General features: G+C 42.2%; 1 protein-coding gene across 1 annotated transcript in view; it reads right to left on the bottom strand.

Annotated features, from left to right (window-relative positions):
* LOC146685999 (uncharacterized) overlaps positions 1-16,836 on the bottom strand; it is a 53,035-nt gene that overhangs the window by 15,462 nt on the left and 20,737 nt on the right. Inside the window, exons 78-140 of the mRNA XM_085442296.1 lie at positions 16,706-16,812; positions 16,330-16,497; positions 15,916-16,115; positions 15,705-15,817; positions 15,446-15,552; positions 15,071-15,238; positions 14,657-14,856; positions 14,446-14,558; positions 14,193-14,299; positions 13,908-14,084; positions 13,454-13,662; positions 13,262-13,356; positions 13,129-13,154; positions 12,918-12,939; positions 12,797-12,824; positions 12,604-12,688; positions 12,337-12,483; positions 12,038-12,249; positions 11,847-11,950; positions 11,639-11,757; positions 11,369-11,536; positions 10,953-11,152; positions 10,742-10,854; positions 10,483-10,589; positions 10,107-10,274; positions 9,693-9,892; positions 9,482-9,594; positions 9,223-9,329; positions 8,848-9,015; positions 8,434-8,633; positions 8,223-8,335; positions 7,970-8,076; positions 7,685-7,861; positions 7,231-7,439; positions 7,039-7,133; positions 6,906-6,931; positions 6,686-6,707; positions 6,565-6,592; positions 6,372-6,456; positions 6,105-6,251; positions 5,806-6,017; positions 5,615-5,718; positions 5,407-5,525; positions 5,137-5,304; positions 4,721-4,920; positions 4,510-4,622; positions 4,251-4,357; positions 3,876-4,043; positions 3,462-3,661; positions 3,251-3,363; positions 2,998-3,104; positions 2,713-2,889; positions 2,259-2,467; positions 2,067-2,161; positions 1,934-1,959; positions 1,720-1,741; positions 1,599-1,626; positions 1,406-1,490; positions 1,139-1,285; positions 840-1,051; positions 649-752; positions 441-559; positions 171-338 (exon numbers count right to left, since the gene is read on the bottom strand). Of these exons, the coding sequence (XP_085298422.1) occupies positions 171-338; positions 441-559; positions 649-752; positions 840-1,051; positions 1,139-1,285; positions 1,406-1,490; positions 1,599-1,626; positions 1,720-1,741; positions 1,934-1,959; positions 2,067-2,161; positions 2,259-2,467; positions 2,713-2,889; positions 2,998-3,104; positions 3,251-3,363; positions 3,462-3,661; positions 3,876-4,043; positions 4,251-4,357; positions 4,510-4,622; positions 4,721-4,920; positions 5,137-5,304; positions 5,407-5,525; positions 5,615-5,718; positions 5,806-6,017; positions 6,105-6,251; positions 6,372-6,456; positions 6,565-6,592; positions 6,686-6,707; positions 6,906-6,931; positions 7,039-7,133; positions 7,231-7,439; positions 7,685-7,861; positions 7,970-8,076; positions 8,223-8,335; positions 8,434-8,633; positions 8,848-9,015; positions 9,223-9,329; positions 9,482-9,594; positions 9,693-9,892; positions 10,107-10,274; positions 10,483-10,589; positions 10,742-10,854; positions 10,953-11,152; positions 11,369-11,536; positions 11,639-11,757; positions 11,847-11,950; positions 12,038-12,249; positions 12,337-12,483; positions 12,604-12,688; positions 12,797-12,824; positions 12,918-12,939; positions 13,129-13,154; positions 13,262-13,356; positions 13,454-13,662; positions 13,908-14,084; positions 14,193-14,299; positions 14,446-14,558; positions 14,657-14,856; positions 15,071-15,238; positions 15,446-15,552; positions 15,705-15,817; positions 15,916-16,115; positions 16,330-16,497; positions 16,706-16,812 (8,063 nt within the window). The remainder of the gene's footprint in view (positions 1-170; positions 339-440; positions 560-648; positions 753-839; positions 1,052-1,138; positions 1,286-1,405; positions 1,491-1,598; positions 1,627-1,719; positions 1,742-1,933; positions 1,960-2,066; positions 2,162-2,258; positions 2,468-2,712; positions 2,890-2,997; positions 3,105-3,250; positions 3,364-3,461; positions 3,662-3,875; positions 4,044-4,250; positions 4,358-4,509; positions 4,623-4,720; positions 4,921-5,136; positions 5,305-5,406; positions 5,526-5,614; positions 5,719-5,805; positions 6,018-6,104; positions 6,252-6,371; positions 6,457-6,564; positions 6,593-6,685; positions 6,708-6,905; positions 6,932-7,038; positions 7,134-7,230; positions 7,440-7,684; positions 7,862-7,969; positions 8,077-8,222; positions 8,336-8,433; positions 8,634-8,847; positions 9,016-9,222; positions 9,330-9,481; positions 9,595-9,692; positions 9,893-10,106; positions 10,275-10,482; positions 10,590-10,741; positions 10,855-10,952; positions 11,153-11,368; positions 11,537-11,638; positions 11,758-11,846; positions 11,951-12,037; positions 12,250-12,336; positions 12,484-12,603; positions 12,689-12,796; positions 12,825-12,917; positions 12,940-13,128; positions 13,155-13,261; positions 13,357-13,453; positions 13,663-13,907; positions 14,085-14,192; positions 14,300-14,445; positions 14,559-14,656; positions 14,857-15,070; positions 15,239-15,445; positions 15,553-15,704; positions 15,818-15,915; positions 16,116-16,329; positions 16,498-16,705; positions 16,813-16,836) is intronic.

Genomic DNA, 16,836 nt, shown 5'->3' with positions numbered 1-16,836 from the left:
TGTTGCAAATGTACTCATACAACATGGTACAAAGGCTGCAAGCAATTCTTTTCTATGATAGACTCCTTGAAGACTTGTGTAGCGGTTTAGCAAATGTCTTATTCTGTCTTATCCTGCTGGAATAAAACACCAGGATTGTCCTCCTTCACCCTTTTAGAAGCCTAGCATACCTGTCCATTGGCTGTCAGTTGTGTGAGGAATCCATCCACGTTTTTTAGAGCGTTGCCCTCTTGCAGTCGCTCAAACACACGATCAATCAAATCTGTGTTATTGGAGGCTCCCAAACTCAGTACCAGCTGTGCCATCTGAGAAGGACTAAAGACTGACAACAATTCAGCCTACAAAAGAGAACCAGCATAATATAAGACAGCAGTCATGGAAATGTTCTGGGTAAAAGAATTCCGTTTACAGGAAGATGTACATCTGCAGTTGGCACTCACAGTGGACAAATTAGGATTGAAGGCTTGCAAGTCCTGCACAGTTGCAAAATCAGAGAAGTCGCCAAGGTTTGCCTTTAGCCACGCTTGGCTCCCCGTGATAGATGAGACACAGCCAGGATCTGCAGAAAAAGCAAGAAAGTTATTGACAGGGTAATATACCACATGTTGTCATGGAAAAACCAAAGTGAGCTTGAGTTTCTCCTTTTACCTGTTGAGTCATTTCTTGACAAGAACGGTTTGATGAAGTGAGTGAAGACTGCTTGCTGTGTGTCTCTGTCCATGGATGCCTTTTGGCTTCCAAATGCCTGAATGCTACATTTGAGAGAAAGCTTTCAACATCTAAACTTCTAGTCAACTGCAAGTTTGCAGAATAGAGCAATGTGTCTCATATTTACTTACACAGTCTGGTATGTCTGGCAGCTGAAGTTTTTGGAGCTAAGGCAAAATAGGAAGTTGAAAGATGGAACGGCCAGAAACGGACGGATCTTTGTTTTGAACCAGCTGGTAATGAACTCCTCACTCTGTAGTTGTGCCTGGTTGAAGTTGTCAATTCTCACTTCTCCAAGAGCCTCGAGCACATTTGACGAGGTCGGGTAAGTGTTGTTGCTGGCCTTGAATTGGCAGAAAAATAATTGTAGCTGGACCCAAACTTCACGCAGGGAAACGGCAATATTGTGAAAATGTGATTTTGTACTTACCATGTTAGCAAATGTCTCAAGGGCCTGGTCCAGTACAGCAGAGGCTTTTTGGAAGAAAAGCTTCCAGACTTCTACTGGGTATATGTTTTGGCTTTTCAGTGTGCAGTTCAGCAGTGTGACCAAGTTGCTGGATGTGAGATAGGGAGCCTTGAAAAAGAAAATTGACAAAGAATACAGCCATTTTGTCAGAGCTCATGGAGATTTGTCTCAGAACCATAATGGGGAAAAATCTATGTTCTGTTTTTGGAGTTTAAAAAGGAATCTTACAGAGGAACAGGCATGTTCTGTGATGGTGAAATTGCACAGGGCTGCCGAGGAATTGCCAGCTGACAGGATTTGTTCAAGTTTTGATCTGTGGAAAAAGCACAATAAATTGAAATCCAATGTCCCCTTAATTGCACTGTGTTAACGAATTTTACCTAGACAGAATCAACATTGAACAAAACGGCATTTCACCCACCCATCAACTCCATCACAAATGAGATTCACTGTGAAAAGAGAATGGTTGTGTGTCAGATAATAGTCCTTCAGAATGCATTTATATCCTTAGAGTTGAAATGTCTACTTTTAGACAGACTCACCATGAACTGGGGTCACCTTGCACTGAAGACAAAGAAAATATGATTGTTAGTATAGTGGAAACATCTTCTTCAAGTGTAAATACCTTGACTTTGTCACAGTTGGCCCAATTAGTGTGCCAAACCTGGATCAAATATTGGATAACCCATGCAAGACACCCCCCCCCCCCCCCCCCCCACACACACACACACACACACCCCAAAAAACTAATCTTACCACAAAGGAAGCTGGAACTGAGCAGCCTGTTTGGGAAGAAAAAGAAAGGAAACAAATCAATGGAGTAGTCATTACAGTGCTGGTACTGGGCTTTTGAGAAAAGTTTAGTCAGGAAAGCCTATTTGCCACATACGTGGGAATGTGTCCTGGAGGTACTGCTTGCTTGATCTCACGCCCTGTGAAAGGTCCAGTGGCAATGCTGCCAAACTCTGCGCAAGACCATCGTATCTAAAGGAAGAAAAGAATTCATTGTGACTTGTCAGGAGCCTCAGCTTGGCATTGTGCACACCCAAATGTCTAACTGTGGATATCAGAAATATCTTACATAGCCTGGTAGGATTCACAGGTGATGTTACTGGGGATCACCCGCAAGCTGCTAGGAAGGATGCTCGCCATCACAGGAACCAAATAAACCTGGAACCACTGTTGATAGTCTTCTGGCTGAAAGTCTTTAAGCTGAGGAGCAAGGGCTGTCAAGGTAAGGTTCAAAATGGTGTCTCGCACATCTGGATTTTGGATGAAGGTGACATTTCTCTGAAAAGAGAAGGGGATCATAATAAGGTCAGAGAGGAAGTCCTGAAGTCTTTGTGGAAATGTGGAGGTGAGGGGGAGCTTATCTAAACTAAATCTTTGTACTTCTGTACAGCAGGGATGCCTCAAGGCATGAAGCATATCAGAAATGGATCATTTTGAGTTAAACACTTGAACAGGCTTATGAAAGAACACTGTTAACATTTGTTGATGTTTGCACTGAGGTAAGGTTACCAAGGAGAATTCACCTGCTTGTTGATGTTTGCAAAAGCCTGGAAGAATTGGTTGAGCTGCTCATAATCACTGGTCTCTGTCAAGCTTGTCAACACCTCCCTTACAACATTTGCATTGTTTAAAGCACCACTGTTTGGATCTAGGATTAGTTCAGCCTTCTGCGATGGTGAAAGAACATCCAGAACTGTCAGCTATGGATACAAAAAAGTAGAATTCATGAAATGCATGTCTTTTGTATAATTTCCAGAATTTTGCTTTGCTATTCTCAAGAAAGACAGGAAGAGTAATATGAAGATTACCGTAGAGATGTTGAAGTCTTTGAGGTCAGAGTACGCTGAATATTGGATGAATGGACCCAGATTTGCTTTAACCCATTGGGCATCGCTCTCATTTTGTTGCCTGCAAGCTAAGACACGCAGACAAAACTTAAGATGTGCTCAATTTAGGAAGGTTTCTGACTGGTAGACATGAAAGAATTTAAGTTTTTTGTCTGAGTGCTTTTCTAGACATTTCACACTGGAAAGCACATAACACACCCTATGTCTGCCCTACCTGGCTCATTGATGGCATTGTCAGCATTTCTTAGGTAGCCCAGCAGACCATGTGTGATCTCTTGCCGTCTGTACAGTGGCATCTCCTGGATAACTAAAGCCAACCCACTCACACTGCAACAGTTGAAAGAAAACGTTCTCATGCTGTTCTTTGTCACTATTGTCATTTTCTGTTACAACAAAATCTTGATTGCTCCAAGAAAGCTACTCACATGACTTGGTAGTTCGTGCAGCTGATGGTTGTGGTTGTGTTTATCAGCATTTCTGGAGTAAAACTGGCAAGGATAGGAATCAGTTTCACATGGAACCAAAGTTCATAGTCGTTTGTCGTGAAAGTGGAGAAATGTGGACTGATGATGATGAAGGTCGTATTCATGACCCGATCTCTCACAACAGGCTGGAAATGTGGGGTCTGTCATATTAAAGTGGAAAAAGACATAAGCAAATGTGAGATTGCATGTTGGAAGTACACTCATACAACATGGTACAAAGGCTGTAACCATTTGTTTTCTAAGATACAATAGCCAACAATGGATGTAGCGGTTGAGACTGATGTTTTATTCTGTTTACTTCTGGAATCAAATATCCGCATTGTCCTCCTTCACCCTTTTAGGAGGCTAGCCTACCTGTCCATTGGCTGTCAGCTGTGTCAGGAATTCATCCACATTTTTTAGAGCGTTGCCCTGTTCAAGTTGTTCAAACACAAGATCAATAAAATCTGTGTTATTTGAGGCTCCAGAGCTCAGTAGCAGCTGTGCCACCTCAGAGGGATTGAGCGTCGACAACAATCCAGCCTACAACAGGGAATCAACATAATATCAGACAGCAGTAATGACCAATGCTGTGGGTAAAGGATTACAGTTTGCAACCAAAGAAAGTGTGTTCTATGATTTGCTTGTATTTTTTATATAGCAAAATAAACTCCTGTGTTTGTCTTCTTAAGTCTACAATTTTGTTTTCCTGCTCTTAAGGGAGGACTAGAAGTGCAATGTAGGGCTTACCGTAGAGATGTTGAAGTCTTTGAGGTCAGAGTACGCTGTATATTGGACGAATGGACCCAGATTTGCTTTAACCCATTGGGCATCACTCTCATTTTGTTGCCTGCAAGCTAAGGCATGCAAACAAAAGTTAGGATGTGCTCAATTTAGGAAGGTTTCTGACTGGTAGACATGAAAGAATTTGTGGGCAAGTTTTTTGTCTGAGTGCTTTTCAAGACATTTCACACTGGAAAGCACATAACGCACCCTATGTCTGCCCTACCTGGCTCATTGATGGCATTTTCAGCATTTCTTAGGTAGCCCAGCAGACCATGTGTGATCTCTTGCCGTCTGTACAGTGGCATCTCCTGGATAACTAAAGCCAACCCACTCACACTGCAACAGTTGAAAGAAAACGTTCTCATGCTGTTCTTTGTCACTATTGTCATTTTCATTTGCAACAAAATCTTGATTGCTCCAAGAAAGCTACTCACATGACTTGGTAGTTTGTGCAGCTGATTTTTGTGGTTGTGTTTATCAGCATTTCTGGAGTAAAACTGGCAAGGATAGGAATCAGTTTCACATGGAACCAAAGTTCATAGTCGTTTGTCGTGAAAGTGGAGAAATGTGGACTGATGATGATGAAGGTCGTATTCATGATCCGATCTCTCACAACAGGCTGGAAAATTGGCATCTGTGAAATTGAGGTGGAAAAGAAGCTAAGCAATACAGAGACTGCATGTTGCAAATGTACTCATACAACATGGTACAAAGGCTGCAAGCAATTCTTTTCTATGATAGACTCCTTGAAGACTTGTGTAGCGGTTTAGCAAATGTCTTATTCTGTCTTATCCTGCTGGAATAAAACACCAGGATTGTCCTCCTTCACCCTTTTAGAAGCCTAGCATACCTGTCCATTGGCTGTCAGTTGTGTGAGGAATCCATCCACGTTTTTTAGAGCGTTGCCCTCTTGCAGTCGCTCAAACACACGATCAATCAAATCTGTGTTATTGGAGGCTCCCAAACTCAGTACCAGCTGTGCCATCTGAGAAGGACTAAAGACTGACAACAATTCAGCCTACAAAAGAGAACCAGCATAATATAAGACAGCAGTCATGGAAATGTTCTGGGTAAAAGAATTCCGTTTACAGGAAGATGTACATCTGCAGTTGGCACTCACAGTGGACAAATTAGGATTGAAGGCTTGCAAGTCCTGCACAGTTGCAAAATCAGAGAAGTCGCCAAGGTTTGCCTTTAGCCACGCTTGGCTCCCCGTGATAGATGAGACACAGCCAGGATCTGCAGAAAAAGCAAGAAAGTTATTGACAGGGTAATATACCACATGTTGTCATGGAAAAACCAAAGTGAGCTTGAGTTTCTCCTTTTACCTGTTGAGTCATTTCTTGACAAGAACGGTTTGATGAAGTGAGTGAAGACTGCTTGCTGTGTGTCTCTGTCCATGGATGCCTTTTGGCTTCCAAATGCCTGAATGCTACATTTGAGAGAAAGCTTTCAACATCTAAACTTCTAGTCAACTGCAAGTTTGCAGAATAGAGCAATATGTCTCATATTTACTTACACAGTCTGGTATGTCTGGCAGCTGAAGTTTTTGGAGCTAAGGCAAAATAGGAAGTTGAAAGATGGAACGGCCAGAAACGGACGGATCTTTGTTTTGAACCAGCTGGTAATGAACTCCTCACTCTGTAGTTGTGCCTGGTTGAAGTTGTCAATTCTCACTTCTCCAAGAGCCTCGAGCACATTTGACGAGGTCGGGTAAGTGTTGTTGCTGGCCTTGAATTGGCAGAAAAATAATTGTAGCTGGACCCAAACTTCACGCAGGGAAACGGCAATATTGTGAAAATGTGATTTTGTACTTACCATGTTAGCAAATGTCTCAAGGGCCTGGTCCAGTACAGCAGAGGCTTTTTGGAAGAAAAGCTTCCAGACTTCTACTGGGTATATGTTTTGGCTTTTCAGTGTGCAGTTCAGCAGTGTGACCAAGTTGCTGGATGTGAGATAGGGAGCCTTGAAAAAGAAAATTGACAAAGAATACAGCCATTTTGTCAGAGCTCATGGAGATTTGTCTCAGAACCATAATGGGGCAAAATCTATGTTCTGTTTTTGGAGTTTAAAAAGGAATCTTACAGAGGAACAGGCATGTTCTGTGATGGTGAAATTGCACAGGGCTGCCGAGGAATTGCCAGCTGACAGGATTTGTTCAAGTTTTGAACTGTGGAAAAAACACAATAAATTGAAATCCAATGTCCCCTTAATTGCACTGTGTTAACGAATTTTACCTAGACAGAATCAACATTGAACAAAACGGCATTTCACCCACCCATCAACTCCATCACAAATGAGATTCACTGTGAAAAGAGAATGGTTGTGTGTCAGATAATAGTCCTTCAGAATGCATTTATATCCTTAGAGTTGAAATGTCTACTTTTAGACAGACTCACCATGAACTGGGGTCACCTTGCACTGAAGACAAAGAAAATATGATTGTTAGTATAGTGGAAACATCTTCTTCAAGTGTAAATACCTTGACTTTGTCACAGTTGGCCCAATTAGTGTGCCAAACCTGGATCAAATATTGGATAACCCATGCAAGACACCCCCCCCCCCCCCCCCCACACACACACACACACACACACACACACCCCAAAAAACTAATCTTACCACAAAGGAAGCTGGAACTGAGCAGCCTGTTTGGGAAGAAAAAGAAAGGAAACAAATCAATGGAGTAGTCATTACAGTGCTGGTACTGGGCTTTTGAGAAAAGTTTAGTCAGGAAAGCCTATTTGCCACATACGTGGGAATGTGTCCTGGAGGTACTGCTTGCTTGATCTCACGCCCTGTGAAAGGTCCAGTGGCAATGCTGCCAAACTCTGCGCAAGACCATCGTATCTAAAGGAAGAAAAGAATTCATTGTGACTTGTCAGGAGCCTCAGCTTGGCATTGTGCACACCCAAATGTCTAACTGTGGATATCAGAAATATCTTACATAGCCTGGTAGGATTCACAGGTGATGTTACTGGGGATCACCCGCAAGCTGCTAGGAAGGATGCTCGCCATCACAGGAACCAAATAAACCTGGAACCACTGTTGATAGTCTTCTGGCTGAAAGTCTTTAAGCTGAGGAGCAAGGGCTGTCAAGGTAAGGTTCAAAATGGTGTCTCGCACATCTGGATTTTGGATGAAGGTGACATTTCTCTGAAAAGAGAAGGGGATCATAATAAGGTCAGAGAGGAAGTCCTGAAGTCTTTGTGGAAATGTGGAGGTGAGGGGGAGCTTATCTAAACTAAATCTTTGTACTTCTGTACAGCAGGGATGCCTCAAGGCATGAAGCATATCAGAAATGGATCATTTTGAGTTAAACACTTGAACAGGCTTATGAAAGAACACTGTTAACATTTGTTGATGTTTGCACTGAGGTAAGGTTACCAAGGAGAATTCACCTGCTTGTTGATGTTTGCAAAAGCCTGGAAGAATTGGTTGAGCTGCTCATAATCACTGGTCTCTGTCAAGCTTGTCAACACCTCCCTTACAACATTTGCATTGTTTAAAGCACCACTGTTTGGATCTAGGATTAGTTCAGCCTTCTGCGATGGTGAAAGAACATCCAGAACTGTCAGCTATGGATACAAAAAAGTAGAATTCATGAAATGCATGTCTTTTGTATAATTTCCAGAATTTTGCTTTGCTATTCTCAAGAAAGACAGGAAGAGTAATATGAAGATTACCGTAGAGATGTTGAAGTCTTTGAGGTCAGAGTACGCTGAATATTGGATGAATGGACCCAGATTTGCTTTAACCCATTGGGCATCGCTCTCATTTTGTTGCCTGCAAGCTAAGACACGCAGACAAAACTTAAGATGTGCTCAATTTAGGAAGGTTTCTGACTGGTAGACATGAAAGAATTTAAGTTTTTTGTCTGAGTGCTTTTCTAGACATTTCACACTGGAAAGCACATAACACACCCTATGTCTGCCCTACCTGGCTCATTGATGGCATTGTCAGCATTTCTTAGGTAGCCCAGCAGACCATGTGTGATCTCTTGCCGTCTGTACAGTGGCATCTCCTGGATAACTAAAGCCAACCCACTCACACTGCAACAGTTGAAAGAAAACGTTCTCATGCTGTTCTTTGTCACTATTGTCATTTTCTGTTACAACAAAATCTTGATTGCTCCAAGAAAGCTACTCACATGACTTGGTAGTTCGTGCAGCTGATGGTTGTGGTTGTGTTTATCAGCATTTCTGGAGTAAAACTGGCAAGGATAGGAATCAGTTTCACATGGAACCAAAGTTCATAGTCGTTTGTCGTGAAAGTGGAGAAATGTGGACTGATGATGATGAAGGTCGTATTCATGACCCGATCTCTCACAACAGGCTGGAAATGTGGGGTCTGTCATATTAAAGTGGAAAAAGACATAAGCAAATGTGAGATTGCATGTTGGAAGTACACCCATACAACATGGTACAAAGGCTGTAACCATTTGTTTTCTAAGATACAATAGCCAACAATGGATGTAGCGGTTGAGACTGATGTTTTATTCTGTTTACTTCTGGAATCAAATATCCGCATTGTCCTCCTTCACCCTTTTAGGAGGCTAGCCTACCTGTCCATTGGCTGTCAGCTGTGTCAGGAATTCATCCACATTTTTTAGAGCGTTGCCCTGTTCAAGTTGTTCAAACACAAGATCAATAAAATCTGTGTTATTTGAGGCTCCAGAGCTCAGTAGCAGCTGTGCCACCTCAGAGGGATTGAGCGTCGACAACAATCCAGCCTACAACAGGGAATCAACATAATATCAGACAGCAGTAATGACCAATGCTGTGGGTAAAGGATTACAGTTTGCAACCAAAGAAAGTGTGTTCTATGATTTGCTTGTATTTTTTATATGGCAAAATAAACTCCTGTGTTTGTCTTCTTAAGTCTACAATTTTGTTTTCCTGTTCTTAAGGGAGGACTAGAAGTGCAATGTAGGGCTTACCGTAGAGATGTTGAAGTCTTTGAGGTCAGAGTACGCTGTATATTGGACGAATGGACCCAGCTTTGCTTTAACCCATTGGGCATCACTCTCATTTTGTTGCCTGCAAGCTAAGGCATGCAAACAAAAGTTAGGATGTGCTCAATTTAGGAAAGTTTCTGACAGGTAGACATGAAAGAATTTGTGGGCAAGTTTTTTGTCTGAGTGCTTTTCAAGACATTTCACACTGGAAAGCACATAACGCACCCTATGTTTGCCCTACCTGGCTCATTGATGGCATTGTCAGCATTTCTTAGGTAGCCCAGCAGACCATGTGTGATCTCTTGCCGTCTGTACAGTGGCATCTCCTGGATAACTAAAGCCAACCCACTCACACTGCAACAGTTGAAAGAAAACGTTCTCATGCTGTTCTTTGTCACTATTGTCATTTTCATTTGCAACAAAATCTTGATTGCTCCAAGAAAGCTACTCACATGACTTGGTAGTTCGTGCAGATGATGGTTGTGGTTGTGTTTATCAGCATTTCTGGAGTAAAACTGGCAAGGATAGGAATCAGTTTCACATGGAACCAAAGTTCATAGTCGTTTGTCGTGAAAGTGGAGAAATGTGGACTGATGATGATGAAGGTCGTATTCATGACCCGATCTCTCACAACAGGCTGGAAATGTGGGGTCTGTCATATTAAAGTGGAAAAAGACATAAGCAAATGTGAGATTGCATGTTGGAAGTACACCCATACAACATGGTACAAAGGCTGTAACCATTTGTTTTCTAAGATACAATAGCCAACAATGGATGTAGCGGTTGAGACCGATGTTTTATTCTGTTTACTTCTGGAATCAAATATCCGCATTGTCCTCCTTCACCCTTTTAGGAGGCTAGCCTACCTGTCCATTGGCTGTCAGCTGTGTCAGGAATTCATCCACATTTTTTAGAGCGTTGCCCTGTTCAAGTTGTTCAAACACAAGATCAATAAAATCTGTGTTATTTGAGGCTCCAGAGCTCAGTAGCAGCTGTGCCACCTCAGAGGGATTGAGCGTCGACAACAATCCAGCCTACAACAGGGAATCAACATAATATCAGACAGCAGTAATGACCAATGCTGTGGGTAAAGGATTACAGTTTGCAACCAAAGAAAGTGTGCTCTATGATTTGCTTGTACTTTTTGATATGGCAAAATAAACTCCTGTGTTTGTCTTCTTAAGTCTACAATTTTGTTTTCCTGCTCTTAAGGGAGGACTAGAAGTGCAATGTAGGGCTTACCGTAGAGATGTTGAAGTCTTTGAGGTCAGAGTACGCTGTATATTGGACGAATGGACCCAGATTTGCTTTAACCCATTGGGCATCACTCTCATTTTGTTGCCTGCAAGCTAAGGCATGCAAACAAAAGTTAGGATGTGCTCAATTTAGGAAGGTTTCTGACTGGTAGACATGAAAGAATTTGTGGGCAAGTTTTTTGTCTGAGTGCTTTTCAAGACATTTCACACTGGAAAGCACATAACGCACCCTATGTCTGCCCTACCTGGCTCATTGATGGCATTTTCAGCATTTCTTAGGTAGCCCAGCAGACCATGTGTGATCTCTTGCCGTCTGTACAGTGGCATCTCCTGGATAACTAAAGCCAACCCACTCACACTGCAACAGTTGAAAGAAAACGTTCTCATGCTGTTCTTTGTCACTATTGTCATTTTCATTTGCAACAAAATCTTGATTGCTCCAAGAAAGCTACTCACATGACTTGGTAGTTTGTGCAGCTGATTTTTGTGGTTGTGTTTATCAGCATTTCTGGAGTAAAACTGGCAAGGATAGGAATCAGTTTCACATGGAACCAAAGTTCATAGTCGTTTGTCGTGAAAGTGGAGAAATGTGGACTGATGATGATGAAGGTCGTATTCATGATCCGATCTCTCACAACAGGCTGGAAAATTGGCATCTGTGAAATTGAGGTGGAAAAGAAGCTAAGCAATACAGAGACTGCATGTTGCAAATGTACTCATACAACATGGTACAAAGGCTGCAAGCAATTCTTTTCTATGATAGACTCCTTGAAGACTTGTGTAGCGGTTTAGCAAATGTCTTATTCTGTCTTATCCTGCTGGAATAAAACACCAGGATTGTCCTCCTTCACCCTTTTAGAAGCCTAGCATACCTGTCCATTGGCTGTCAGTTGTGTGAGGAATCCATCCACGTTTTTTAGAGCGTTGCCCTCTTGCAGTCGCTCAAACACACGATCAATCAAATCTGTGTTATTGGAGGCTCCCAAACTCAGTACCAGCTGTGCCATCTGAGAAGGACTAAAGACTGACAACAATTCAGCCTACAAAAGAGAACCAGCATAATATAAGACAGCAGTCATGGAAATGTTCTGGGTAAAAGAATTCCGTTTACAGGAAGATGTACATCTGCAGTTGGCACTCACAGTGGACAAATTAGGATTGAAGGCTTGCAAGTCCTGCACAGTTGCAAAATCAGAGAAGTCGCCAAGGTTTGCCTTTAGCCACGCTTGGCTCCCCGTGATAGATGAGACACAGCCAGGATCTGCAGAAAAAGCAAGAAAGTTATTGACAGGGTAATATACCACATGTTGTCATGGAAAAACCAAAGTGAGCTTGAGTTTCTCCTTTTACCTGTTGAGTCATTTCTTGACAAGAACGGTTTGATGAAGTGAGTGAAGACTGCTTGCTGTGTGTCTCTGTCCATGGATGCCTTTTGGCTTCCAAATGCCTGAATGCTACATTTGAGAGAAAGCTTTCAACATCTAAACTTCTAGTCAACTGCAAGTTTGCAGAATAGAGCAATATGTCTCATATTTACTTACACAGTCTGGTATGTCTGGCAGCTGAAGTTTTTGGAGCTAAGGCAAAATAGGAAGTTGAAAGATGGAACGGCCAGAAACGGACGGATCTTTGTTTTGAACCAGCTGGTAATGAACTCCTCACTCTGTAGTTGTGCCTGGTTGAAGTTGTCAATTCTCACTTCTCCAAGAGCCTCGAGCACATTTGACGAGGTCGGGTAAGTGTTGTTGCTGGCCTTGAATTGGCAGAAAAATAATTGTAGCTGGACCCAAACTTCACGCAGGGAAACGGCAATATTGTGAAAATGTGATTTTGTACTTACCATGTTAGCAAATGTCTCAAGGGCCTGGTCCAGTACAGCAGAGGCTTTTTGGAAGAAAAGCTTCCAGACTTCTACTGGGTATATGTTTTGGCTTTTCAGTGTGCAGTTCAGCAGTGTGACCAAGTTGCTGGATGTGAGATAGGGAGCCTTGAAAAAGAAAATTGACAAAGAATACAGCCATTTTGTCAGAGCTCATGGAGATTTGTCTCAGAACCATAATGGGGCAAAATCTATGTTCTGTTTTTGGAGTTTAAAAAGGAATCTTACAGAGGAACAGGCATGTTCTGTGATGGTGAAATTGCACAGGGCTGCCGAGGAATTGCCAGCTGACAGGATTTGTTCAAGCTTTGAACTGTGGAAAAAACACAATAAATTGAAATCCAATGCCCCCTTAATTGCACTGTGTTAACGAATTTTACCTAGACAGAATCAACATTGAACAAAACGGCATTTCACCCACCCATCAACTCCATCACAAATGAGATTCACTGTGAAAAGAGAATGGTTGTGTGTCAGATAATAGTCCTTCAGAATGCATTTATATCCTTTGAGTTGAAATGTCTACTTTTAGACAGACTTACCATGAACTGGGGTCACCTTGCACTGAAGACAAAGAAAATATGATTGTTAGTATAGTGGAAACATCTTCTTCAAGTGTAAATACCTTGACTTTGTCACAGTTGGCCCAATTAGTGTGCCAAACCTGGATCAACTATTGGATAACCCATGTAAGACACCCCCCCCCCCCCCCCCCCCAACACACACACACACACCCCAAAAAACTAATCTTACCACAAAGGAAGCTGGAACTGAGCAGCCTGTTTGGGAAGAAAAAGAAAGGAAATAAATCAATGGAGTAGTCATTACAGTGCTGGTACTGGGCTTTTGAGAAAAGTTTAGTCAGGAAAGCCTATTTGCCACATACGTGGGAATGTGTCCTGGAGGTACTGCTTGCTTGATCTCACGCCCTGTGAAAGGTCCAGTGGCAATGCTGCCAAACTCTGCGCAAGACCATCGTATCTAAAGGAAGAAAAGAATTCATTGTGACTTGTCAGGAGCCTCAGCTTGGCATTGTGCACACCCAAATGTCTAACTGTGGATATCAGAAATATCTTACATAGCCTGGTAGGATTCACAGGTGATGTTACTGGGGATCACCCGCAAGCTGCTAGGAAGGATGCTCGCCATCACAGGAACCAAATAAACCTGGAACCACTGTTGATAGTCTTCTGGCTGAAAGTCTTTAAGCTGAGGAGCAAGGGCTGTCAAGGTCAGGTTCAAAATGGTGTCTCGCACATCTGGATTTTGGATGAAGGTGACATTTCTCTGAAAAGAGAAGGGGATCATAATAAGGTCAGAGAGGAAGTCCTGAAGTCTTTGTGGAAATGTGGAGGTGAGGGGGAGCTTATCTAAACTAAATCTTTGTACTTCTGTACAGCAGGGATGCCTCAAGGCATGAAGCATATCAGAAATGGATCATTTTGAGTTAAACACTTGAGCAGGCTTATGAAAGAACACTGTTAACATTTGTTGATGTTTGCACTGAGGTAAGGTTACCAATGAGAATTCACCTGCTTGTTGATGTTTGCAAAAGCCTGGAAGAATTGGTTGAGCTGCTCATAATCACTGGTCTCTGTCAAGCTTGTCAACACCTCCCTTACAACATGTGCATCGTTTAAAGCACCACTGTTTGGATCTAGGATTAGTTCAGCCTTCTGCGATGGTGAAAGAACGTCCAGAACTGTCAGCTATGGATACAAAAAAGTAGAATTCATGAAATGCATGTCTTTTGTATAATTTCCAGAATTTTGCTTTGCTATTCTCAAGAAAGACAGGAAGAGTAATATGAAGATTACCGTAGAGATGTTGAAGTCTTTGAGGTCAGAGTACGCTGAATATTGGATGAATGGACCCAGATTTGCTTTAACCCATTGGGCATCGCTCTCATTTTGTTGCCTGCAAGCTAAGACACGCAGACAAAACTTAAGATGTGCTCAATTTAGGAAGGTTTCTGACTGGTAGACATGAAAGAATTTAAGTTTTTTGTCTGAGTGCTTTTCTAGACATTTCACACTGGAAAGCACATAACACACCCTATGTCTGCCCTACCTGGCTCATTGATGACATTGTCAGCATTTCTTAGGTAGCCCAGCAGACCATGTGTGATCTCTTGCCGTCTGTACAGTGGCATGTCCTGGATAACTAAAGCCAACCCACTCACACTGCAACAGTTGAAAGAAAACGTTCTCATGCTGTTCTTTGTCACTATTGTCATTTTCTGTTACACCAAAATCTTGATTGCTCCAAGAAAGCTACTCACATGACTTGGTAGTTCGTGCAGCTGATGGTTGTGGTTGTGTTTATCAGCATTTCTGGAGTAAAACTGGCAAGGATAGGAATCAGTTTCACATGGAACCAAAGTTCATAGTCGTTTGTCGTGAAAGTGGAGAAATGTGGACTGATGATGATGAAGGTCGTATTCATGACCCGATCTCTCACAACAGGCTGGAAATGTGGGGTCTGTCATATTAAAGTGGAAAAAGACATAAGCAAATGTGAGATTGCATGTTGGAAGTACACTCATACAACATGGTACAAAGGCTGTAACCATTTGTTTTCTAAGATACAATAGCCAACAATGGATGTAGCGGTTGAGACCGATGTTTTATTCTGTTTACTTCTGGAATCAAATATCCGCATTGTCCTCCTTCACCCTTTTAGGAGGCTAGCCTACCTGTCCATTGGCTGTCAGCTGTGTCAGGAATTCATCCACATTTTTTAGAGCGTTGCCCTGTTCAAGTTGTTCAAACACAAGATCAATAAAATCTGTGTTATTTGAGGCTCCAGAGCTCAGTAGCAGCTGTGCCACCTCAGAGGGATTGAGCGTTGACAACAATCCAGCCTACAACAGGGAATCAACATAATATCAGACAGCAGTAATGACCAATGCTGTGGGTAAAGGATTACAGTTTGCAACCAAAGAAAGTGTGCTCTATGATTTGCTTGTATTTTTTATATGGCAAAATAAACTCCTGTGTTTGTCTTCTTAAGTCTACAATTTTGTTTTCCTGTTCTTAAGGGAGGACTAGAAGTGCAATGTAGGGCTTACCGTAGAGATGTTGAAGTCTTTGAGGTCAGAGTACGCTGTATATTGGACGAATGGACCCAGATTTGCTTTAACCCATTGGGCATCACTCTCATTTTGTTGCCTGCAAGCTAAGGCATGCAAACAAAAGTTAGGATGTGCTCAATTTAGGAAAGTTTCTGACAGGTAGACATGAAAGAATTTGTGGGCAAGTTTTTTGTCTGAGTGCTTTTCAAGACATTTCACACTGGAAAGCACATAACGCACCCTATGTCTGCCCTACCTGGCTCATTGATGGCATTGTCAGCATTTCTTAGGTAGCCCAGCAGACCATGTGTGATCTCTTGCCGTCTGTACAGTGGCATCTCCTGGATAACTAAAGCCAACCCACTCACACTGCAACAGTTGAAAGAAAACGTTCTCATGCTGTTCTTTGTCACTATTATCATTTTCATTTGCAACAAAATCTTGATTGCTCCAAGAAAGCTACTCACATGACTTGGTAGTTTGTGCAGCTGATGGTTGTGGTTGCGTTTATGAGCATTTCTGGAGTAAAACTGGCAAGGATAGGAATCAGTTTCACATGGAACCAAAGTTCATAGTCGTTTGTCGTGAAAGTGGAGAAATGTGGACTGATGATGATGAAGGTCGTATTCATGACCCGATCTCTCACAACAGGCTGGAAATGTGGGGTCTGTCATATTAAAGTGGAAAAAGACATAAGCAAATGTGAGATTGCATGTTGGAAGTACACCCATACAACATGGTACAAAGGCTGTAACCATTTGTTTTCTAAGATACAATAGCCAACAATGGATGTAGCGGTTGAGACCGATGTTTTATTCTGTTTACTTCTGGAATCAAATATCCGCATTGTCCTCCTTCACCCTTTTAGGAGGCTAGCCTACCTGTCCATTGGCTGTCAGCTGTGTCAGGAATTCATCCACATTTTTTAGAGCGTTGCCCTGTTCAAGTTGTTCAAACACAAGATCAATAAAATCTGTGTTATTTGAGGCTCCAGAGCTCAGTAGCAGCTGTGCCACCTCAGAGGGATTGAGCGTTGACAACAATCCAGCCTACAACAGGGAATCAACATAATATCAGACAGCAGTAATGACCAATGCTGTGGGTAAAGGATTACAGTTTGCAACCAAAGAAAGTGTGCTCTATGATTTGCTTGTACTTTTTGATATGGCAAAATAAACTCCTGTGTTTGTCTTCTTAAGTCTACAATTTTGTTTTCCTGCTCTTAAGGGAGGACTAGAAGTGCAATGTAGGGCTTACCGTAGAGATGTTGAAGTCTTTGAGGTCAGAGTACGCTGTATATTGGACGAATGGACCCAGATTTGCTTTAACCCATTGGGCATCACTCTCATTTTGTTGCCTGCAAGCTAAGGCATGCAAACAAAAGTTAG

This window comes from Copadichromis virginalis, linkage group LG19 (genome assembly GCF_057382275.1).
Source record: "Copadichromis virginalis isolate Kocher_CV1m ecotype Utaka linkage group LG19, C_Virginalis_male_GT1.1, whole genome shotgun sequence".
NCBI classification, from domain to species: domain Eukaryota; kingdom Metazoa; phylum Chordata; class Actinopteri; order Cichliformes; family Cichlidae; genus Copadichromis; species Copadichromis virginalis.
Note: the sequence above shows the minus strand (reverse complement) of the source record. Positions and strands in the feature narration are given on the sequence as shown.